The following is a 21,262-nucleotide window of genomic DNA, read 5'->3' as shown; positions in this document are numbered from 1 at the left end:
CCCCCCCCCTCCCTCCGGGGAAGTGAGAGGGGATCAATGTTTATCAGGGTTACAGGAAATAATTAGTACCAATATTAATTAAATTTGTGTTAAACCAATTAGTTCATGGAACGTTAGTTATCTTTCAGCTTATATTATGTAATAAGAATTTATTACTCTCAAGTGTTGACTGTGTCAAACTCAAGTTACTCGAGTAAACATGAAAAGAATATAAACAGTCGTCGTAGTAGATATCAATACAATGAAGACGACATTCGATTTTAATTTTGATTTCTACCAGGCTATTCAGACAGTATCATATAAGCATGGAAACAAAGAGAAACTGCCAATTAACAGCTGGTCTTTGTTTACAAGTAAACTTGTAACTTTAAAAAAGCTTGTTAGAATTTTAAAAATTATATTGAAAAGTCGTCTTCATTGTATTGATATAAGATCCACTGTATCAGATATTCTATGGTTTATAAGAACTCCCCTCGTGTTTATACATATTTTTGCAACCGGATGGTGTAGACCTTTCATACTTCAAACTGTGAATATTTCCTAATTTCATTCAGTAATTTTAAAAGAAAGGTTTAAAATTTTCTGTGAAAAGGTCAAATATGAAAATAAAAACATTTTAAAATCTAATTATGCGAGAGAAAAAAGACTTTCATTTAAATTGAATTTGTTCGATTGAATGACTAAGGAACTGAGTTCTTGCCACCAACTCTAATTTTCTAATCCCTACGTTTGGTCAACCTGAGTGTGAAGATATTGGGATTAGAAAATCAGAGTCGAAATAACTCAAAAATATTTCTAAAATTTAAATTAGATTGTATGAGTAGGTCGAGTAACATAGTTTAATTAAAAACATTATTTACAAGAGTCATTGACTTTTGATGAAATAACTGAAATAATCTAACTTGTAATCTTTTCAATTAATCATTCATATCTATTTGAAGCATTTTTGGAACACAAAAGCCAGGTTTGAAAGTGAATGAAAGAAATTGAAAGTATAAAGGGGGTTCTCAGGGTAAAATGATTCAAGGAATTTTTAGATTTTAATCTTTTAATTAGGTCTCTTTTCAAACTTAATACTTTTTAAAATTATTAATGCATAGAGCTTCCATATCATATTAGATTATCTAAAATCTTTAACGCCAAAATACGCACATAATACGCTAAAAATCAACCATTATTATTTCTATTAGCCTTATTAAGTTTTTTATAATTTCTGCGTATATCTAGAATCTAGATCAAAATTATCACTTTGTTAAAAAAAGATCCGCTCGTTAAAAAAACAAAGAAATATATTCAATATATAAGTGTATATATATACAAATGTATATAAATGTATAAAAATATTCAATTATTGTTAAGGAATAGATAAACAACACAGTTGGACCCATAAAACTGTTAAATGTGATGACGACATTTTATTAAATATTTTATATGTTTTCAAATAGTTTTTTGAAGCTTTAAAATCAACTCTTTTAGTGAAATGGATTATATGTACACTGCACAATTGGTGTGTTTTATGTCATTTGAACTATTTAAAACCATAACTTTACAGTCGTCTTTCTATTCCACAGTTTAACGGGTCTCACTGTAGCATCCAGCTTTTTAAAGATTTGTGTGTACTGCACTGTCAACATTCCTTCCTTGCAAAATGTAAACAAATTCAACGTCAATCATATTGTATTGTTTACTTATTCTAAATTGCACAAATTAAACTTAAAATACTTAAAATAAAATAAATTTTGGTTAAAAAATTGATGACCCTTTGCCTGTTTTTGTTCGAAAATAGTTTAATATCTTTTTATGTTTGTTGTATAATGTATTTACACTCTTTGTCTTCACTTTGTTCCTTAAATAAAGTACAATTATATATTAACATTTTTTCCTGTTATGAACATGGTTTTTGTTTCAGGAACCTCTCTCTCCAGGGTGGGGAAACCACTGGGAAGGACGGAGAAGGGAAACCCTGTATACCCGGAGACAAGAGGAAACCCTGGAAGCATCCAGCTCCCGGGAGGAAGTCAAAGTCTAAGCACGATAAATATAAGGTAGAGCGGCAAGTAATATTTTTTTTCTGTTAGAAAACAATGATAGAGCATTAAAAACTTTGGATAAAATCACATAAAACATTGATAGAATTCTCGTAAACTTGGATACAATCTTGTAAAAAAAAGAATCATATAAATCATTGATAGAATCTCGAATACTTTGATAGAATTTCACAAACCATTTATCGTCTAAAACATTGATAAAATTCTCTGCACACCCGATATTCTTTGTTTATCTGTCCCACTATCTCCATGTACTGCATAGTGTATAATGATGTATTGTATAAAGATGAATGATTGATTGATTGTTAAGGAAGCTAAGTTGCTAACCAATAATCAATATTGAGATGAAGAAATTCAACACTTTTATTCTTTCTGTGTCTTATCATAATAAAGTTAATATAAAACAGTTTTCTTAAATGTATCCAAAATAAATATCAAATGATAAAAAAGAATTTGTAAATCCAATGAGAAATAATGGCTTTAGAATAAAACATAGTTCTGATACGTCATTCGTAAGAAATTTTAACTTTTACAAAGTTTTTGAAATCTTAAATTTGTTTTAAGTGAAACCCACCCAAGCTTAAAAGAATCAATAAAAACCAATAAAGTGTATTAGACCGTATTTATACCCACAAAGGATGAAACTGATTCTTAACATTTAGACTAAAGACTTAAAAAGTTTAAGGTTGTCATGAGGGTCTTATCTTCTTGTGGGTAACCCTGTAGGTTGAAAAGTAAATAAATTTTAAAAAATGGTAAAGCATGTAAAGCATGTATTTAGCATATTTATATTTAATTGATGATGGTATTATACCAATTAAAAACCATGATTCTAATTATATACCAATTTTGGCTGTAATGAAAAAACGATGATGATTACTGTTTAATTAAAGTAGGAATAGACTTATCTAATTTACGTCGGATTTTTATCCTATCAGGCCCGGTGTTTCAATAAAAATGAGAATTGAGCGACGGAATTGAAATCTCTTCTTTAAAAAAAATATGAAATGAGGAAAAATTGGTTAAAAAGATAAGATTGTATGAGATACAGGGTGTCCCACTAAACATGACAGTCGGGAGACGATTTGAATGTTGTTCTCGATTCATCATAGCTATCTGAAGTCCAAAGTGTGTGTCAATAAATGATTGATTCATGACTTCTCAGTAGATTTTGTTCTCAAATAAATGTCAAAGATCAAGATCAAAGTCTTCTCAATTGCCTTGTTTAGCGAGACATCCTTTATTTTAAATTGTGTTTTTTTTCATAGAATAGATAATTCTGGGACAAGATTCTCAATATCCTGATCAAAGGTTCAAAGCAGGCAGCCAACAATTTTATAAAGTGTGTTTTAGCGTTATTAGATTTATAAATTAATTTTCCATGGATCGAAGACTATTTAAAAGTCACTTTATTTCCATGTTTATTGGGACACCCTGTAGTCGCTGGTTCCGGTGTAATGGTATTGCAGTGTAAAGAGAAATATATGATTTATATATAAAAAGGAAGGAAGCACCTGCAACATTGTGCAATCAAATTTGATCATATTTAGAAGGAATTATTTCCATAGTTCCCAAAATTTACATTACATAAATTGGTTAACCCACGAAACATGAGTGCAACAAATCTAGTTTTTTTAAATATTGAATTTTTATCTAGAAATGAAGCTTTACTATATTTTATATAATCAGAAAGTGTCTAACTTTCAGAGTGATGTAAAAATTTAAAAAATGTCACATGAGAGACGAATGATAGATATTTGAATTACTTTTTTTTTATGTTCAGAATTAAAGTTTTTGAAAAATATCCCTATAGTCCTACCAAATTTAAGTTATGGTCTTTTTTATATAGCTTTGAAACCGTATACAGGAAAAAGAATTCTTTTCAGGTTTAAATATTTTGAATACAACCAAAAAATGTTGAAGCTGAACTAATTTTTTCATCTGGTAAGTTTATATGACATTTCTTATCATAATTTTTTAGTAAACTGAGGAATAGAAACACAGTCTTTGCAGCTTTAAAGCCTTTGATCATGTAAATTGTTTATTTTTTGTTACACGTACAAGTGTAAAAAGGGGAACAGCAAAAGGTTGCTTATTTTAGTTTAATATTTTTTTAAGCCTTGGAAAAAAAAACATTTTTCAAATTCTAAAGTTCTTGTATTGTTACAAACAAGATTGTCGTTTCACTCTATAAGATGTGAAATGAAAACTATAGAGATAGGTTCTACGAGGTCAAAAAGGTTGATAAATAGTTTTCATAACCATGTAAGAGCTGATTGATTGATAAGTATTTTAGCCAGAGATGTGGACATTTTTTGGCCACCCCTGGGCGATTTTTGCCCCCCCCCCCGGTCTTAAAAGTGCTGTTATTCTAAGCCCATTGTAGTCCCAAGCCTCTGTATAGTTCTGTACGTATTTACTCTCTAAAGTCCTCAGTAGTCTCCTGAGATTACTTCCCTTTGTAGTCCACTGTAGTCCCGATTCAAGGACAATATATTATAATGTATCCCTCTGTATAGTTCTGTACGTGTTTACTCTCTAAAGTCCTCAGTAGTCTCCTGAGATTACTTCCCTTTGTAGTCCACTGTTGTCCCGATTCAAGGACAATATATTATAATGTATCCCTCTGTATAGTTCTCTATTATTTTCTGAAGTCCTGAGTAGTCACCTGAGATTACTCCTCTTTGTAGTCCACTGTAGTCCAAATTCAATGACTATATGTTATAATGTATCCCTCTGTATAGTTCTCTATTATTTTCTGAAGTCCTGAGTAGTCACCTGAGATTACTCCCCTTTGTAGTCCACTATAGTCCAAATTCAAGGGCTATATATTATAATGTATCCCTCTGTATAGTTCTCTTTTATTCTCTGAAGTCCTGAGTAGTCACCTGTAGTCCACTGTAGTCCTAATTCAAGGACTATGTATTATAATGTATTCCTCTGTATATCCTCTTTATTTTCCCTTAATCCACTCCTAATGTAATTTCCCCCTGACCTTCATGGGGGTTGCGGGAAGACATGCCAAAACTTGCATAATGTATAAAGCTATACTTGTTCAACAAGTAGGGTTAGGGGTGGGGGGGATTTAAATAAGTGGGAAATACTAAGGTAAGATTTGAAAATAAATGGCAGAAAGCGCCAAGAAAATGTGTACGCGCCTGACTGTATAAGATTATTGCTAAAAATAAGAGGCAGGGAGCGCCTTGATTTCTTAGATTAATTCATATTTTATTTGAATAGTTGACCTAATTATGCCTTGTTATTTCATGTACGAAAACAATTAAACCTTAACTGCAGAAACCTCATAATTAAATATTAAAAGTTTTAATAATATTGTATATTTTGTTCTTCACAGTGCCTTTTTCATGAAGAAAATGGGGCTCGAAGGAAATTTCATCTGCAGGTTTTCACACGCTGATTGTTTACTTTCGTTTTTTCGCATCCCAGAATTTGAGAAGAAATTAATTAATTTTGAGTCTTTGCCACATATGCTCAAATTTTCTAATCCATAAAGGAATTAGAAAATCCCTGGAAATTAGACTCAATGCTGTGTAAACTGTATATATTATAGACCTTAGGTATTTCTAACTAGAAATTCTGTTAGATCAAATAATCTAAATTAAATTGTTTTATGGATTAAACCAGGTTTGAAAGATATAGGGATTAGAAAATTTTGAGTTTGTGGCAAAGACCCAATTCTTTTGTTAAATTTTCTTATGACAGTTAGGCATAATTATAGAAAATTTCAAATATTTCCATTAAAATTTTTTGTTTCGTTAAAAATAAACATAACTGTTTTTCATGTGGATAAACTTAGTCTTTGCTATTTTCTTCACCCTGTAATTCAATTCATAGTTCATAAACATGATTCTAATAATAATGTATGTTACCCTCTGTTACAACCCTTCCGCTGAGTACCCACCCTTTCCCTCCTTTTTCATCCCCTCCTTACCTTGTTCATGACTTATCATCATTGTTTTGTTTAAAATGTACACTGTAATTTGCAATTCTTATTCGCTTATAATGGGCCAACCAATTAAAACAACCAACTCTGGTTTGGCGGATCCAAGCTACATAGTAAATTGTGATTTTTTATTTTTATCATCTCGTGCTTTGTTGTTGAATAAGAATATGAAATATGAATAAGTGACCCTTCATCGTAAAATAGCTCTATATAAGATTCACAATGGAAACTTTTCAAATTTTAACTGGTTAACTTTCAAGGAGATATCGTCGTTTTTGTATCTTTTTAAATTAAGTAAATTCTGTCAGTTTTCTCACTTGTCTCCACTGTATCATATTTATATTTCAGTTTGCAAAACTATAAATGCTGAGCTAGTGACCATGAATTAGTAGTTTTACACCTAACTTTTTTTAAACTTGCAATTAAAAAGTATTATATAATTCATTAAATTAATTATTATCATTTTGTTTATAAATCATTTGCATCTAATTGCCTTTCTATATATTGATTTTATTAATTATATGCAATATTATTCATACTTAAAGGTATGCTAGAAATCAATAATCAATAATTTATATATAATACATATTAATATTTTGGAATTAATCATTCACGATGAAAAGTTATTTATAAGATCAAGCTTCTAGGGGGGGGGGGGGGGCAAAATTTGAACTGTAAATTCAAAACATTTGGCTTCATGGATATCAGGCATAAGTATAAGATACTTTAAAGGTACACATGTACAGTCATATTACCTTGCATGTACTATACTTTATCTCTCCTTCAAATAAAACTAGCAGAAAAAAACATTGATTATAAAAAATCGACTTTATTATGCTGTTAAAACCTGACTTAAAACTTAAATTCTATGAGATGAAAAAGGACAAAGGCCCAGAAAATAATAATGACTTGTAAAAGTTTCTGTTTTAAAAAAAGCAGGTTTACAATTGTAATCTAAGTCATAAAGCTCTTCGTTAATTTATATGTTTGCTAATTGCTATGGCTGGCCTAAGCCCAAAAGGCTGAATCAAATGGGCTGAATTTTAGTAAAAAACACTCATGGGTACCCTTAGGGATGACATAAGCTAAATAAATTATAAGTTTTCTGTTTTAATTCGATTTTTAAAAATAAAAAGAAAGTTCTATGCTAAAGCTATTTTAGGGCCTTTTACAGGAATTTTCCTGGGGGTCCTCACCATTTTGGACATTTCAAAGGAGGGCTCTGCAGGCCCATCTGGCTGTTTTAATACATGGTAAAATTATTTAGGTGATGATGTGTGGTATATACTTCAGGATTATTGATAGTAAAATCATTATTGTTATAAAGTTGGTTATATATATTTTCCTCTTATGAATTAACAGACATAGCTTTTGTATTGTTAATTTATCGTGATCAAGGTTATATCCTGCAGGGATATTTGAAATAGATTGAACTCAAATCTAAAAGTGCAAATATTGGATATCAACAATAACGATACTCTACACACATCTGACCTCGATGGACAAATTTTACAATAAGAACTGTACTATACAGAAAATCATATTTTAGTATTTAATATTTCCAACAAAACACTCTTCACAGCTTGCAGCAGAACTATAGTAAATTTTACAATAAGAACTGTACTATACTGAAAATCATATTTTACAATAAGAACTGTACTATACTGAAAATTATATTTTAGTATAATTAATATTTCCAACAAAACACTCTTCACAGCTTGCAGCAGAACTATAGTAAATTTTACAATAAGAACTGTACTATACTGAAAATTATATTTTAGTATTTAATATTTCCAACAAAACACTCTTCACAGCTTGCAGCAGAACTATAGTAAAATGTGGAATGATGTCTGACCAGACCAATTACGAAATTCTAAACTATATTTCCACTGCTCAGTTCTGTACCTGCACTTCTTACGTATTATATATAATACAATACATGGTAGAGAAGCAGAGGTCACGCTTCCTTGCTTTCCATGCTTATCAGGTGTTTTAGCCCCAGAGACCCCCCCCACTTTGTAGACGTCTATGCATAATGTGATATATCTATGCAATAATATGATAATGATTATGGATAATTTTTCTCGCTCTTCCCCTTCTCCCTCATACTTAAAGTATTAAATTCTTATACTCAACCTGAAAATGGCGGGAAAATTTAAATTTGAAAAAAACCGGTTTTGGAAGATCTATTTGTTTAAAAGTTCACGGAGGACGATTCAGGCTGACCAACCTTGGGGATTTTATCCCCTACAAGTGCACATTCGGGGATTTTGAAAGTCTTTGGGAATGTGGGATTTTTTCGGGATTTTCAAAATTTCCATGTCAGTATTTTAAAGGACTTTATACTCGATTTTTACTTAACTATTTTTAGAGAGCGAGTATAATCATCCTTTCAGTCTTTTCATAGTTCACTTGACTAAGTTTACTAGTACACAGCTCAGAAACTATGAAATTTTCACAATTTCAATCAATTTCTTTTTATTCTTAACAGATATAAAAGCTTTGAAATTTTCTAAAAATCAATGAATTTCAGTTATCCCTATTTTTGACCTGTGGTAATTATTGTTTCAATATTGCAGAACTTTGTCTTAAAAATTGGTCCAAATTTGGGGAATTTTCAATTTTTTCAGGGGATAAAGAGGATTTTTCTTCTTGTTAGGGGATATTTCAATCTGGTTGGTCACCCTGAGTAATTGACTACGACGAAGAGTACACAAAAGTGACAAAAGTAAACTAAATGACCACTGGGAGAACTGGGCACTACTGGGCACCCGTCTAACTGACAGTGACTTATTCAAATCCGCCGTTTCCTCAGCTTCCTCGTTCAATTCATTTTTATGTTCCTCTTGACATCGTTTTTCGGATTATTAATATTTGGAATAATTTAAAAATATTGCGCGAAATTTTTCCTGTAATCCCGCAGTTTTTCTCGGACATCAATATGTTTATCCTTTTTGATACTTCATACCCTTCAAATCAGCAAATAAAACACCTAGATTAATTTGTCAACATTTTTTGCATAATTGTTTACAAGGAACCTGCGTTTTAAAGTTAATTTTCGATTACTTTCATTTTTTGTTTGTTAGGAAAGATTGAAAATGTCCGGACGTCCTGGCCATATATTCTACGAGATACCAAGAGCTGATCTTCATCCTGATCCTCATTATCCGTCCTACAACCTCGGACAATATTCTTCTATGGTCAGCAAGGTAGGATACAACGATTATTGCCCCCCCCGGCTCCCCACCNGGGGGGGGGGGGGTCCAAAATATATCTCTAGGACTGAACTGAAATAGTTTTGAAGAATGTTAAAATAAGATTTTCAAATTAGCAACGCAATAATTGCTTTAATCTTTTTATTTAGTAAAATATGATTTTTCCTGTGTATAGATATTAATGTCATGAGGTTTGAAATACGCGTTTGAGTTTTACTAGAAATTTTGAGAAGTAATTACATGGAAAATAATTATTGTTGTAAAAAAAAACTTATTTTAAGGTTTGGGGAAATACAAGAGTAAGAGTAAGAAGATATTCTGGAGACAAGGAGGCCCTTCAGAACAGAGAACTAGAGGTTAATATTATTTAGTCTTTGCCACAAACTAAAAGTTTCTAATTCCAATATCTTTACAACCTAATGGTGTATTCATTTGATATTTTAAACTTAGATCATTTTTTCCAACAGATCTTATAGTTTAAAATACCCTTGCTCAATGCTCATGTTACCCGCGTTCTCACTTCCGTAATCCATCCTTAATCCTGTAATTCATCCTTAATCCTGTAATCCATCCTTACTCCTATAATCCATCCTTACTCCTGTAATCCATCCTTACTCCTGTAATCCATCCTTACTCCTGTAATTAGGATACACCTTCAGGTAGATTTAACCATCAGCTGGGTTCCCTTCACACCAGGATAAACCTTCAGGTAGATATAACCATCAGCTGGGTTCCCTTCACACTAGGAAACACCTTCAGGTAGATTTAACCATCTGCTGGGTTCCCTTCACACTAGGATACATCTTCAGGTTGATTTAACCATCAGCTGGGTTCTCTTCACACCAGGATAAACCTTCAGGTAGATATAACTTTTTAAAAGAGATTTTTTTGTCCCCAGGACATGATCGGGTTGTTACGATCAAATCTCGGAATTTTTTCTATTGCGAAAGTTTGGTGTTGTCTGGGTTTTTATATTGATCTACCAGGGGTTGTAATCTGGCAGCACATTCATCCATCCACGCTTCATTCATTCTGAGAAGAGGGTTGACAAGATTCCAGCTGCCTAAGATTCTTCTTAGGCCTGAGAATATAGAGTGCAGGAATCCTTCTGATATACTGGAATGAGGCCCGGGTGCCGTACTGATAGGAAACATCACACTCATTGCTCCCTAACATCTGTAAGCCCGGATTGGATACCCCCAGGTACCTATAGCTGGCAACCATAGACTCTCCCTGCTTGTCCACCATTCCTCTCTTCATCGTCATTCACTTGGATCAATCCCACTTGAAGCTTCTTTCTTGTTGAGTAGAAAGCACGCACCTTTTCGCTGCGAGAGTTGTTGACAGCCGCCCCTCTGTCCTCCTACATCCGTCAGGTGGTCATAACTGCTTAACCAGATGTCGGCTTCAGATGTTTTTGAAACCACAGGTATAACCATCAGCTAGGTTCCCTTCACACTAGGATACACCTTCAGGTATATATAACCATCAGCTAGGTTCCCTTCACATTAGGATACACCTTCAGGTAGATATAACCATCAGCTAGGTTCCCTTCACATTAGGATACACCTTCAGGTTGATTAAACCATCAGCTGGGTTCCCTTCACCAGGATAAACCTTCAGGTAGATATAACCATCAGCTGGGTTCCCTTCACACTAGGAAACACCTTGAGGTAGATTTAACCATCAGCTGGGTTCCCTTCACACTAGGATACACCTTCAGGTTGATTTAACCATCAGCTGGGTTCCCTTCACACCAGGATAAACCTTCAGGTAGATATAACCATCAGCTAGGTTCCCTTCACATTAGGATACACCTTCAGGTAGATTTAACCATCCAATTGGGTTCCCTCAATGCACTAGCGTGAGTTCTGCAGCATTAAGTCCAATCAGACTTGAGCATATCACGTTTATCACGTCCGTGCTCTAATGGTACTTCCTGCAGGCTTATATCTGTCTTACATCTGTCATGTATCTATCTTGTTAACATTTTGCATGGCGTAATAAAAACAAACTGTCAGACCATTATTTTTGATATACCTTTTACTTTTTTCAAGCCTTTCATAGCTAAGACACCTGGTCAAAATTACTGTTAAACAGAAATTTTAAAGATTTTTTTTATATTTTCTTGGACCTGATCTTTTTTGATAGAGAAGGTATGTTCTATGTTAAGAACAAGTTGTTTTTTTGTTTGAAAAATTTGTTTTTCTTAACTTTTTTTACGAGTTTTGATTCATCAGAGAATATTCGTTTTTATCTGTACTTCACTGTATGAGCACATCTTCTTTGTTAACATATACATAATTATTTACAAAATAATTTTGCCCGATTTATAATTCATAAAGGGATGTTTTGCAGGCCTAGCGGGTCGAGGGACAAATAAGCCTCTTAACATGCCACTAATAAAGTAAATTTGTGGAATCAGTAATATTTATCAAAAGGCGAAAATTGTAATTTTAAATTTGTTTTTTAGTAATGTAAAAAATATGTGTTAAACCCCTTAAAACAGCTTTCTGCGGTAAGCCCTGTTTCTTGATTTGTAATCTAAGAGGGGGGTTGTTGGTCAATTATACGGTTATCTAAAACCTGGAGGAAATATTAGGAACATATTTACCGCTTCGTGGATTCGCATGTTCTGCTCCTTTAAACAGAAGTTTCAACTTCTTTTCTTGTTTTTTTTTAGAAATATTATAAATCCCTGGATTACTGAAAATATGCTGAACTAAAGGCTATTCAAAATTAAACTTCCGTAAAATAATTTTTGAAAACATGCATTTTTGAAATGCAATTGTTTCAATAAATCGCATCCTGATGAAAAAGATATTTATTTATGTTACCCCCAGGCTACCCATGGGTTCCCTAAAAAAATGTCAGCCCATTCGGTCCAGCCGTTTGGCCAGCTAAAGCTGACATAAATATATATACATACAAATATGTATATATATGAGCGAAGAGCTTTATTATATAGATATATTTTATCTTTAAAAATTCCTCTAACATGGGATTTAGAGGGGGGGGGGGTAAATTTGTCCCCCCCCCCCAGCGTATCCTGGTTTTCAAGCACCCTAGCAGGGACAGGTATAACTAAACTAATTTGGATTTCGTATTAGTTTTCAATTTTCAAGCTTTTCTTCAAACTGTAAAAAAAAATTACTTTTGCAATACTTTTATTTTTGAGCACGATAATATCGCATTTAAAGTTCCTTAGTTTTTGACATAATTTGATTACGATGAGTCATTATTCTTTCTTTCTCTTAGCTTCCCTTTCTCTCTCTCCGTCCGTCCCCTATAGCAACCATACACAGAGCTGAACCCGGAGCTGTTCAAGTGTAACCTCCATCCAGTTTAATTCATAACCTTGAGCTACAACAGATCTTGAAATCAATATTTAAAATTATTTTTAATAATTATATTTAAAATGAATTGAAGTATCCACTAAAATCGTTAATTATGACTTCTTTGTCATTTCTTGAATTTGAAGTAGAACTCCCCTGAAGAGTTCTGAGATGTTCATCCGAACTAAAAATATTTCATCCGGACTAAGATCTCATCGGGAAAGTGTATTCTGAACTAACGTTTTATGTGTGATCGTTATCTAAAACAATAAATAAGAGAAAGCTGTCATATTTTCTAGTGGATTTTTAAAAAATCTAAAGATTAAGTCGCAAGATATTTTTTTTAGACTTTTTTGATCCCTAAAGTCAATAATCAAATATAAAATGTTTAAAACATGATGTATTTCCTTTTATCTTTTGAATCTTAGGATATTTGACATATAAATGGTATAACATTAGGACATTTATAAATCGTAACATGATAAAGGAGACATTTAAGTTTACGAAAAAATATTTTAACACAAAAACAGTGGACCCTAGCAAGAGCTGGTAACTTTTGTTAATTATGAGCTGGTAACTTTTGTTAATTATGAGCTGGTAACTTTTGTGTTGAATACTCATAATCCAGAGCGCTTCAACTCTAAATCCACTGTGTGCACTTTTAATTTGAGGATCTATAAAAACAATAACTTTCAAAACCTTCATTGTATTTTTCCTTGATCAAAGCTCCCTTCAACCCCTGAATGGGAACGATTACCATTCGGGATATTGAATAAATATCAAAATAATCTGCAGATTATTAAAAAATCCAGATCAGGCATTGATCTTGATAACCACAATACAAGACAGACTGTCTGACAATCTTTTAGAATGGGGTTTCCTATTTGTCATTAAAACTATGGTTTCGATGAATCTTAGTCCGGATGATAAATAGCTTGGATGGGAACGGAATCTAGATTGTTTTATATCATGTAAACTGCAAGGTCATACTAGAGTTAAAGATAGAAAACTTTCATCTAGTTATCTAAGAACTAGGCGGCCAGTAAGTTGGTTTCTTCAGCTTAATTCCTTAGTCATGTTTTGTCAAATTTCTTCTCCTGTATTTTTTCTGACCCTCCTGTAAAGAAATCATTTAGAAAGATTTCTGAGGGTATCAGTCAGGATGAGTCATAATATGCTTTTGTTCATTAACCTTATTTTAAATACATCAAGAGTATTTTTTATAGTTTAAGATTTTAAAAGATTTTATTTAAAAATATTATTTTTTAGAAAAAGGTTCCAACTCTGATCGTTTGTGTGGATATTCTTCTTCAGGTAATCCTCTCCTATTATTTCAGTACAGTACAGTACAGTACAGTACAGTACAGTACAGTACAGTACAGTACAGTACAGTACAGTACAGTACAGTACAGTACAGTACTAGTTCTTTGCTTTTCTGTATTTCCGATGAAATTTAAAAAGAGACCTGAAATTTTGTTACCCATATTTCTTTTTTGTATTTCTCCAAAAATTTCTAGTTTTTAAAATTCTTAGTAAACATTATTTTAGATAACAGATGCGCTTATCTTCATACATTCTCGTGGATATATTCATTGCGCGCTCAGCAGCCATGCCGTGCAGTTGGTCAGCCCATTCCTAGCCAAACTTGCGCGCTTCGAATATGCTTCCAGGTACAACCCAGATGTTTAATCTGTATGTTCATAGTGCAGTTGGGGGGATGGTTTAAAAATTATTTTATAATGATTGTTAGTAAGGAGCTTTTATAGTTATAAGATTTTTGATACAAGAATACCCTCAAAGATGAGACTTTTTCAGTTGTTAGAAGGGTTTCAGGTCTCATCATTTTAGAGGGACCCTGTATCTTTATTATTGTCTACAATGTTTATTAATTTTAAACGTTGTTGAATTAAAATTTTTTAAAGATTTTAATTCTAATTTGTTCTAATATTTTTGTTACGAAATAAAAAAAAATTTAGTCGGGCAGATTGAGATGGTTACTAAAAATTAACTATTAACTAAAATTGACGATTGTAATTCAACTTACGATTGTGTTTGATAATTGTTCAAATGATAAATCTCTAATTACCTTTGATCTTGTAAAATATGGGACAATTGAAGAAATTTTCATTTCACCTTTTTATCTTTTATTGTATTTCTGATAAAAACTTTTAAAAAAAAAAGACTTAAAAAAGTTTAAAGGGCCTGTAAGCTTAATTTCAAGTGACCCTCCTTGCAAAGACAGAAATACCCGATTCACAATGGTACTCTTCAAACCTTTATATAATCAAGTATGAATAAGATATTCATACTTTTGTTTCTTTCAACTTTTTATTTTCATTTGCAGCTTCTCTGTGAAAGTGATTCAAGCGAAATTCTTGCTTATAAGAAGCAATGGAGAAATTATCATGATTAGCCACTTTTTGAGTGAGGAAAACAACTGTATTTTTCACATGTTTGATTAGATGAGGGTTTAAAGGGTTTCGTTGAAATTGGGGTATTGACATTTTTGTCACTGGAAACAACACTTACAGTCATTTTAAAGGGACTCTCAAAATTGTTTAAAGTAACCCTTCATTTAAAGAGTTACATGCCAACATTCACAACAATACCCTTTTATTAGATAATTGTACCGTAGTGAAAAAAGTCCTTTTTAAGATTGAAAAGTTCAAGATATATCGTCTTGCTGCTGTTGCCACCCTAAACTAGTTATAAGTTGATTATTTGATTGATATTTAGAGAAGGAAGTGGTGACCCTGCTCTAAGTTTATTTTCTCTGTAAAGTACAAACTTCTATTCCATGTGGATTGATTGATTGATATTTAGAGAAGGAAGTGGTGACCCTGCTCTAAGTTTATCCTCTCTGGAAAGTACAAACTTCTATTCTTGGCTGAGCCCTGATGTTCTATCAGGAACCCAACCTTCAACACAGTCGGATATATACAGCTTCTGTACAATCATCTGGGAATTAACTTGATTGCGTTGACATAAGGTCGACATTTTGTGGGATCACAGATGGTTGATGAAAATTCTATAATCCTGTATTAAAGTTAGGTGAACGAAAAGATCTCCGTTTTTAAAGTTGATAATTATAATGGTTTTACAAGAAAGAAATTTTTCGTTTTTTTGCATCTAAACTCTAAAATTTGCTTAGGAAACGGGGAGACAACATTTTAGAAATCTTAAATGTATTGTAAAATGTTAAAATAAAGCAAATGGTTTTATTAGTAGCTTGAATATTTAACTTGTAATGGAAATAGCACAATTTGTTCATGTTTATAAACCTTTAAATGGTTCACCACTTAGGATGAGATTGTAAAAACAGTCTGTAACCACAATATATGAGAATCCCAAGGTTAAATGAAGTCTTTTAATGACTTTTAATGATTTATCAAAGAGAAGCAAGTTCACCGTGCAGAGAATCGTGATTATAAAGGAAGAAGGTATAATTCTGTACAGTCGTCCCTGAAGTCTCATCCTTAGTGGGTAACGTTGTAGTACAAATAAATTAAAATCACTGTTATAACTGAAGTCTAAAAGTGTTATGGGTTCCACTGTATTATTACGTAGTAAACAGTTCCATTTATAAAATAAAAAATGGTTGTCTAGGCCGTAAACCGTGGGGAGATCTGAGCGCTAGAGAAGTATATAACGAGGTTGTGGTTCAAGGAACCCGTCTCCCCCTAGACAAGAGAACTATGCCGAGAAACCTGTTTCAGCTGATTAATGTGGGTCTTAACAATAACAAGGATTATCTAGATCTCCAGGAGATACGTGATATGCTCCTCATTACAAGGGTAAGTTTATATCAGATCTACTATCAAGATTCTGAATTTTGTTAATTTCTTTTCCCAAAAACTAATTGTCAAAATTTTCTGTTTTTATGAATATTCTTGATTATTTTTTCAATTCTTAAAAAGGTTTAAAAGCAACTCATTGTTGACCCCTAAAATGTTGGGTGTGCAAACGAAACGATTTGTTTCAATGTTTTGGATAATATTTTTGCGGATCCGGATCTAGGGAGCTAAAAAATGCAACTACATTTCTAATTAAAAGAGTAAACAACCAAACGCGAATTTTATTACGTTTAATACTTGTTATTTAATCATGAACACTTCAAGTTAAAGGGACTGTAAGCTCGCAATTTCAAGTAACCCTCCTTGCAAATAGGGCAATGGTAGATTCCCTTCATTATACTTAAAAGCTTTGTCTGTGTTAATAAGATATCAATTTAAATAATTTTGAAAACGGATTATTTTCAAATATGTGGTTTCTCTTTCGCATTTCTACTACACAAACCAGAAACATATAGTAATCGTCAGAATCAAATAATTTGAAATCTAGAGAAGCGACATTACCATCAGATATAGTTTTCAAAGGTACCGTTGTGAATTGATATTATAATTGTTTTTTTTTTAAGTTTGCCTACAGTCCCTTTCAACCCTGACTTACTAAACTTATTACCACACTACTAAAAGAATAATGCTGGATTGTTGAACAGCTTAGTTTCCTAGGATTCATGGTTCAAATGTTACAAAAAATAAATTCTTTTGTTTCAAGAAATTCCGAAAAAGTTGGATTTAAAATGCTTTCTCTGCCAGTCAAAATAGTGAATTTTATAGCAAGTAATTTGCAGATTATATAGATAAACAAATTTAACCTGACAAACGATAATGTTTAACAAGACATGTAATTCAAATAATAAGATTTGTTCTTGCACTTCCATGAGTCACTTTGTCATTTAAAATTATTGGAGATCTTTATGTCTTCTTCTCTACTTTTATCAAGAAATCTTATATTTTAGAAAGAGACAGAACTAGAACACGTCCCAGTATCAGAGAAGAGAAAACCTTCCATCCCTGCTCCAGGTGGTCAAAAGGACAGGAGCAGGAGATCAGACCCAACCTCAGAGAAGGTTCGTGCTAGTATTAGTTCTCAGGCTCTCCAGGTTCGGATACAACCTTCTAAACTCTCCAGGTCTCTCATACAGCTGGGCAAATGTGGATTAGAAAGGTAACAAATTGAAAGCGCGAAGATTTAAAAAAATCTCATAAGATGAATACGGGTATAAAGTCTTCAATCTATTTTTTTCTGACCTATTTTTCTATCTTGGATTTAATCCTATTATAATTTCTTAAGGCCCCCCTTTTTTTTGTTTATTTATGGCCAAATATATCCAAGAAAGGAATTGAGTCTTTTACCACAATTACTCTGATTTTCTAAATCCTATATCTGTGCGATGGGCGGATTTTTGGTAATGTCAATTTGGTAATGACAATTTGGTAATGACAATTTGGTAACGACAATTTGTTAATGACAATTTGGTAAGCTCACAAAAGTGACAATTTGGTAATGACAAATTGGTAACTACAAAAATTTCTGGACCAAGTGCTGCGGCCAGGACAAAGACAAAGGGTCTGAGCACTGGGCTCATTTTGACGCTTAAATTTGTAATTTTACCGTTGGCTTTTCATTTTGAAGAAAACCTAACTTAGCAAAAAATATTCACTTTGAAAGAAAAAAAGTCGACCTTGCCTAAAGCTAGTAAAACTAACACTTAAATTTACAGAGCTAAAACTCTATAGACGCGAACAGGGGTGTATATAATTCCATATTTTTTATTCTTTCCCCCCCCCCCTCTAAATGTCAATGTCAAAAGACATAGATTAAACTCNATTTTTTAAAAAAAAAATTGTACGGATTGTACGGATTGTTTTTCGAAAATTGTACGGATTGTACGGATTTCTTCTGAAAATGTACGGATTTTTGTACGGATGGGTTCAAAAAAGTTTTGGCCACCCTGTAAACTCGAAAAACACGACGCTTTAAAGGTATTTAAGTATTTATTTGTTAAACGTTGATACTTCAATTTTAGTGCTATACTGTTGTCCAAAAATGTGATAGAAAATACTATTGCAGGGTTACCCACAAAGATGAGACTGTAAAAACGACTTAAATAATATATAATACTAGCTTTGAAACTTGTGCAGACTGCAGAGCTATTCCCATCCCATTTTACCAGGAAACTAAATTTTCGCTATCAAAGTCGACCCACTCAACTTAGAATCTCAAAATCAAGCTAAGAACATTCCCGTGGTTCTCTCGAGTTCCCCATTAAGAATGTAAGGCAAATCGGTCCAGGGGTTTCTGAGTTATGATCGAACAAACAAACAAACAGACAGACAAACAGAGATTACAACTTTATTCATATAGATGATGGTTCCAAGATTAAGTCTTCATCATTGCATAAATGTATTTTTTTTTCTGACTATGTTATGATTTGCTATAGAGAGAAACAAGTTCACAGTTGCATGGAATTATGGATATAAGGAAACAGACATTAATTCCGTATAGTCGTCTCTGGAGTTTCATCTTTTTTGGGTAACCCTGTATTTAGTCATAACTAAAGTCTTAATTCTGATGTGGCTAACCCCATGTCATTGGATAATCTTCCAATTGAATGTCGTCTTCAAAATGATATTGACATTATAAAATGGCTAATATTAACTTGAAATTTTCACTTAACATAATATGGATAGTTTTGATATTTATGCAACACTTTTTTGTAAAGAAAAGTTTTGTTTATTTCGAAAGGAAACATTTATGAAAGAACCAATATAGAAAATATCCAAAGTTGCTCCGTAGGGCAAAGATTAGGACAAAGCTCGTCTTTCTTAATTTTTGCACTGCGTAAGTTCTGCATTTGAGTAAATGTTTTGGAGTGGGGGGGGCAGAGAAACCATCGTCAGACTGGTTAACATTAGAATTAGTTTCTTGTTCTATAAACTTAAATTTATGATAAATGATTCCAGAAAAAAGCAATAATAAATAAAGAAATTAAGTTTTTTTTTCACAATCTTAAATTCATTAATCTCTATATCTTTGCACTCTAATGCGGAAAACTTTTGATATTTTAAACTTAGATTATTTTATCTAATATGAATCATAATTTTAAATATCTAAGGTCTACGACATTGGCTTACCAAGATATAGGGATTAGAAAATCAGAGTTTGTGGCAAATACTTAATTCCTTTGATAAATTCCTTAGAAGAGTTTGTCAACCCTAATCTCTCTTCTTTTACGAAACCAATTTTATTTATGAAAAAAGTTTTTCTCTGATAGAAAATTTATTCTACAATTACTTTTCAAAATCGCATAACGTTTTTTTTTGCTTGTTTTCTTAATTCCACGTCAAAACATTTAAACACTCATTTATAATATTACACATCTACATAGATGTCTTTTCTTTTCAATTCTAACTTAAACTAACGACCATTTTATTCTGTACCAGCCCTAGTTTCCAGTGGGGATAACATCTATATCTATATATAAAAAGTTGTAATCTCTGTTTGTCTGTCTGTTTGTTTGTTTGTCCGATCATAACTCAGAAACCCCTGGACCGATACACCTCAAATTTTGATTGGGAACTTGGGAGAGCCACGGGAATGTTCTTAGCTTGGTTTTATCATTCTAAGTTGAGTGGGGAAAATAGCTAAAATTGTAATTTACGACTAAGTGCGGGTAAACGGCTGGAGTAACTATAAGTGAAAGAAAAGCTACTTTCGTAGTCGACCCTAGAAATAATTTTCATCATCTGTCTGTAGACGGGTGAATACTATACATATACATCATAGCTCTAATTTCAATTAAGAAACTAGTAAGTTTAGGATTGAAATAATCAGGCAGCAAAACTTCTTCTTAAAATTTTCTCATATCCAGAGTGTAAAAATACCTGAACTACTTCATACTTCATATGGAATATATAATCTGAGAAAAACCAAAATTCAAAATATAAAATATCAAAAAAAACTATTATATACAAACAATTTTGTAAAAATTAATTTATATGAGCCAGTGCTTTGCCATGAAACACCTGGAAACTCTATTTATCAAATTTTCGATTGCTTCCAGATGGGTAAAAAATACATCATGACTGGTTGAAACAGATCCACCTATACAAATTGCATTACTTCGTTTTTTCCAACGTCCAAAAAAGTGCCTTTATTCCCTGGTTCCCAAGCTAGTATTTTATATTTCTATATTCTAGGTATCAGGATTTCAGTTTTATCTCAGATCCTGCTAAACGAGAGTTCCTCAGATCCAACCAACAAAATGGTAAATATTTAGAAAAATAAATAGATACATATAGAATCTTTTTTTGATACATAAAAATATGGTTTCAAGGGATCCTTCATGCAACGATGGCAACAGTTTTGTCTGATCAAGTATGAATTAGATATCAATGTTTATATTTATAATTTTGATAATTATTTTCGATTGTGGTTTCTCTGCGTATTTCTAGACGGCAGGAAAATATATAGGAATTATTAGAAATTTACACTTTTAAACCTAGAAAAAATACAACTTAAACCACTCAGGTTTAAACTTTTAAACCATTGTTTGAGGCAAATTGATCCAATATATCCAATTATGCTCGAACATACTAACAAACCAACAATCAAAACCTGATAAATTTTTTTAAAATCTCAAGACAAAAATCTCAACCAATTATTTAAACAACTTCATAATCTCTGAACGGTTAGTTAAAGCATAAAAAAGCGAAAAAAAGGAAGAAAAAAATTAGAAATTTTTCATCTTTTTAAAAAATCAGTAAAACTTAAGGAAAATGTTCATGACCTGGATCTGGCTCCGGATTTTTTACAGGGCTGATCCAGGATCCTAAGCACCGCTTATTAGATTTA

The 21,262-nt window shown here is 32.2% G+C and overlaps 2 protein-coding genes and 1 long non-coding RNA gene across 3 annotated transcripts in view; all 3 read left to right on the top strand.

The window, feature by feature from the left end:
* The window catches only part of LOC111702718 (uncharacterized), a 23,070-nt gene extending 13,472 nt beyond the window's left edge, over window positions 1-9,598 (top strand). The window contains exons 3-5 of the mRNA XM_023474489.1: window positions 1,910-2,045; window positions 9,099-9,221; window positions 9,509-9,598. Of these exons, the coding sequence (XP_023330257.1) occupies window positions 1,910-2,045; window positions 9,099-9,221; window positions 9,509-9,598 (349 nt within the window). The remainder of the gene's footprint in view (window positions 1-1,909; window positions 2,046-9,098; window positions 9,222-9,508) is intronic.
* A 4,194-nt stretch (window positions 9,599-13,792) lies between these two features.
* Window positions 13,793-15,529, top strand: LOC111702725 (uncharacterized). Its single transcript, XR_002765472.1, has 3 exons — window positions 13,793-13,876; window positions 14,111-14,232; window positions 15,386-15,529. It is a non-coding gene; the product is annotated as an uncharacterized LOC111702725 (long non-coding RNA).
* Window positions 15,530-15,932: 403 nt separating this feature from the next.
* The window catches only part of LOC111702717 (uncharacterized), a 28,032-nt gene continuing 22,702 nt past the window's right edge, over window positions 15,933-21,262 (top strand). The window contains exons 1-4 of the mRNA XM_023474488.1: window positions 15,933-16,002; window positions 16,169-16,356; window positions 17,364-17,572; window positions 20,608-20,675. Coding sequence (XP_023330256.1) covers window positions 15,933-16,002; window positions 16,169-16,356; window positions 17,364-17,572; window positions 20,608-20,675 — 535 coding nt within the window. The remainder of the gene's footprint in view (window positions 16,003-16,168; window positions 16,357-17,363; window positions 17,573-20,607; window positions 20,676-21,262) is intronic.

Source organism: Eurytemora carolleeae, unplaced genomic scaffold (assembly GCF_000591075.1).
Source record: "Eurytemora carolleeae unplaced genomic scaffold, Eaff_2.0 scaffold462, whole genome shotgun sequence".
In the NCBI taxonomy this organism is placed as follows: domain Eukaryota; kingdom Metazoa; phylum Arthropoda; class Copepoda; order Calanoida; family Temoridae; genus Eurytemora; species Eurytemora carolleeae.
Note: the sequence above shows the minus strand (reverse complement) of the source record. Positions and strands in the feature narration are given on the sequence as shown.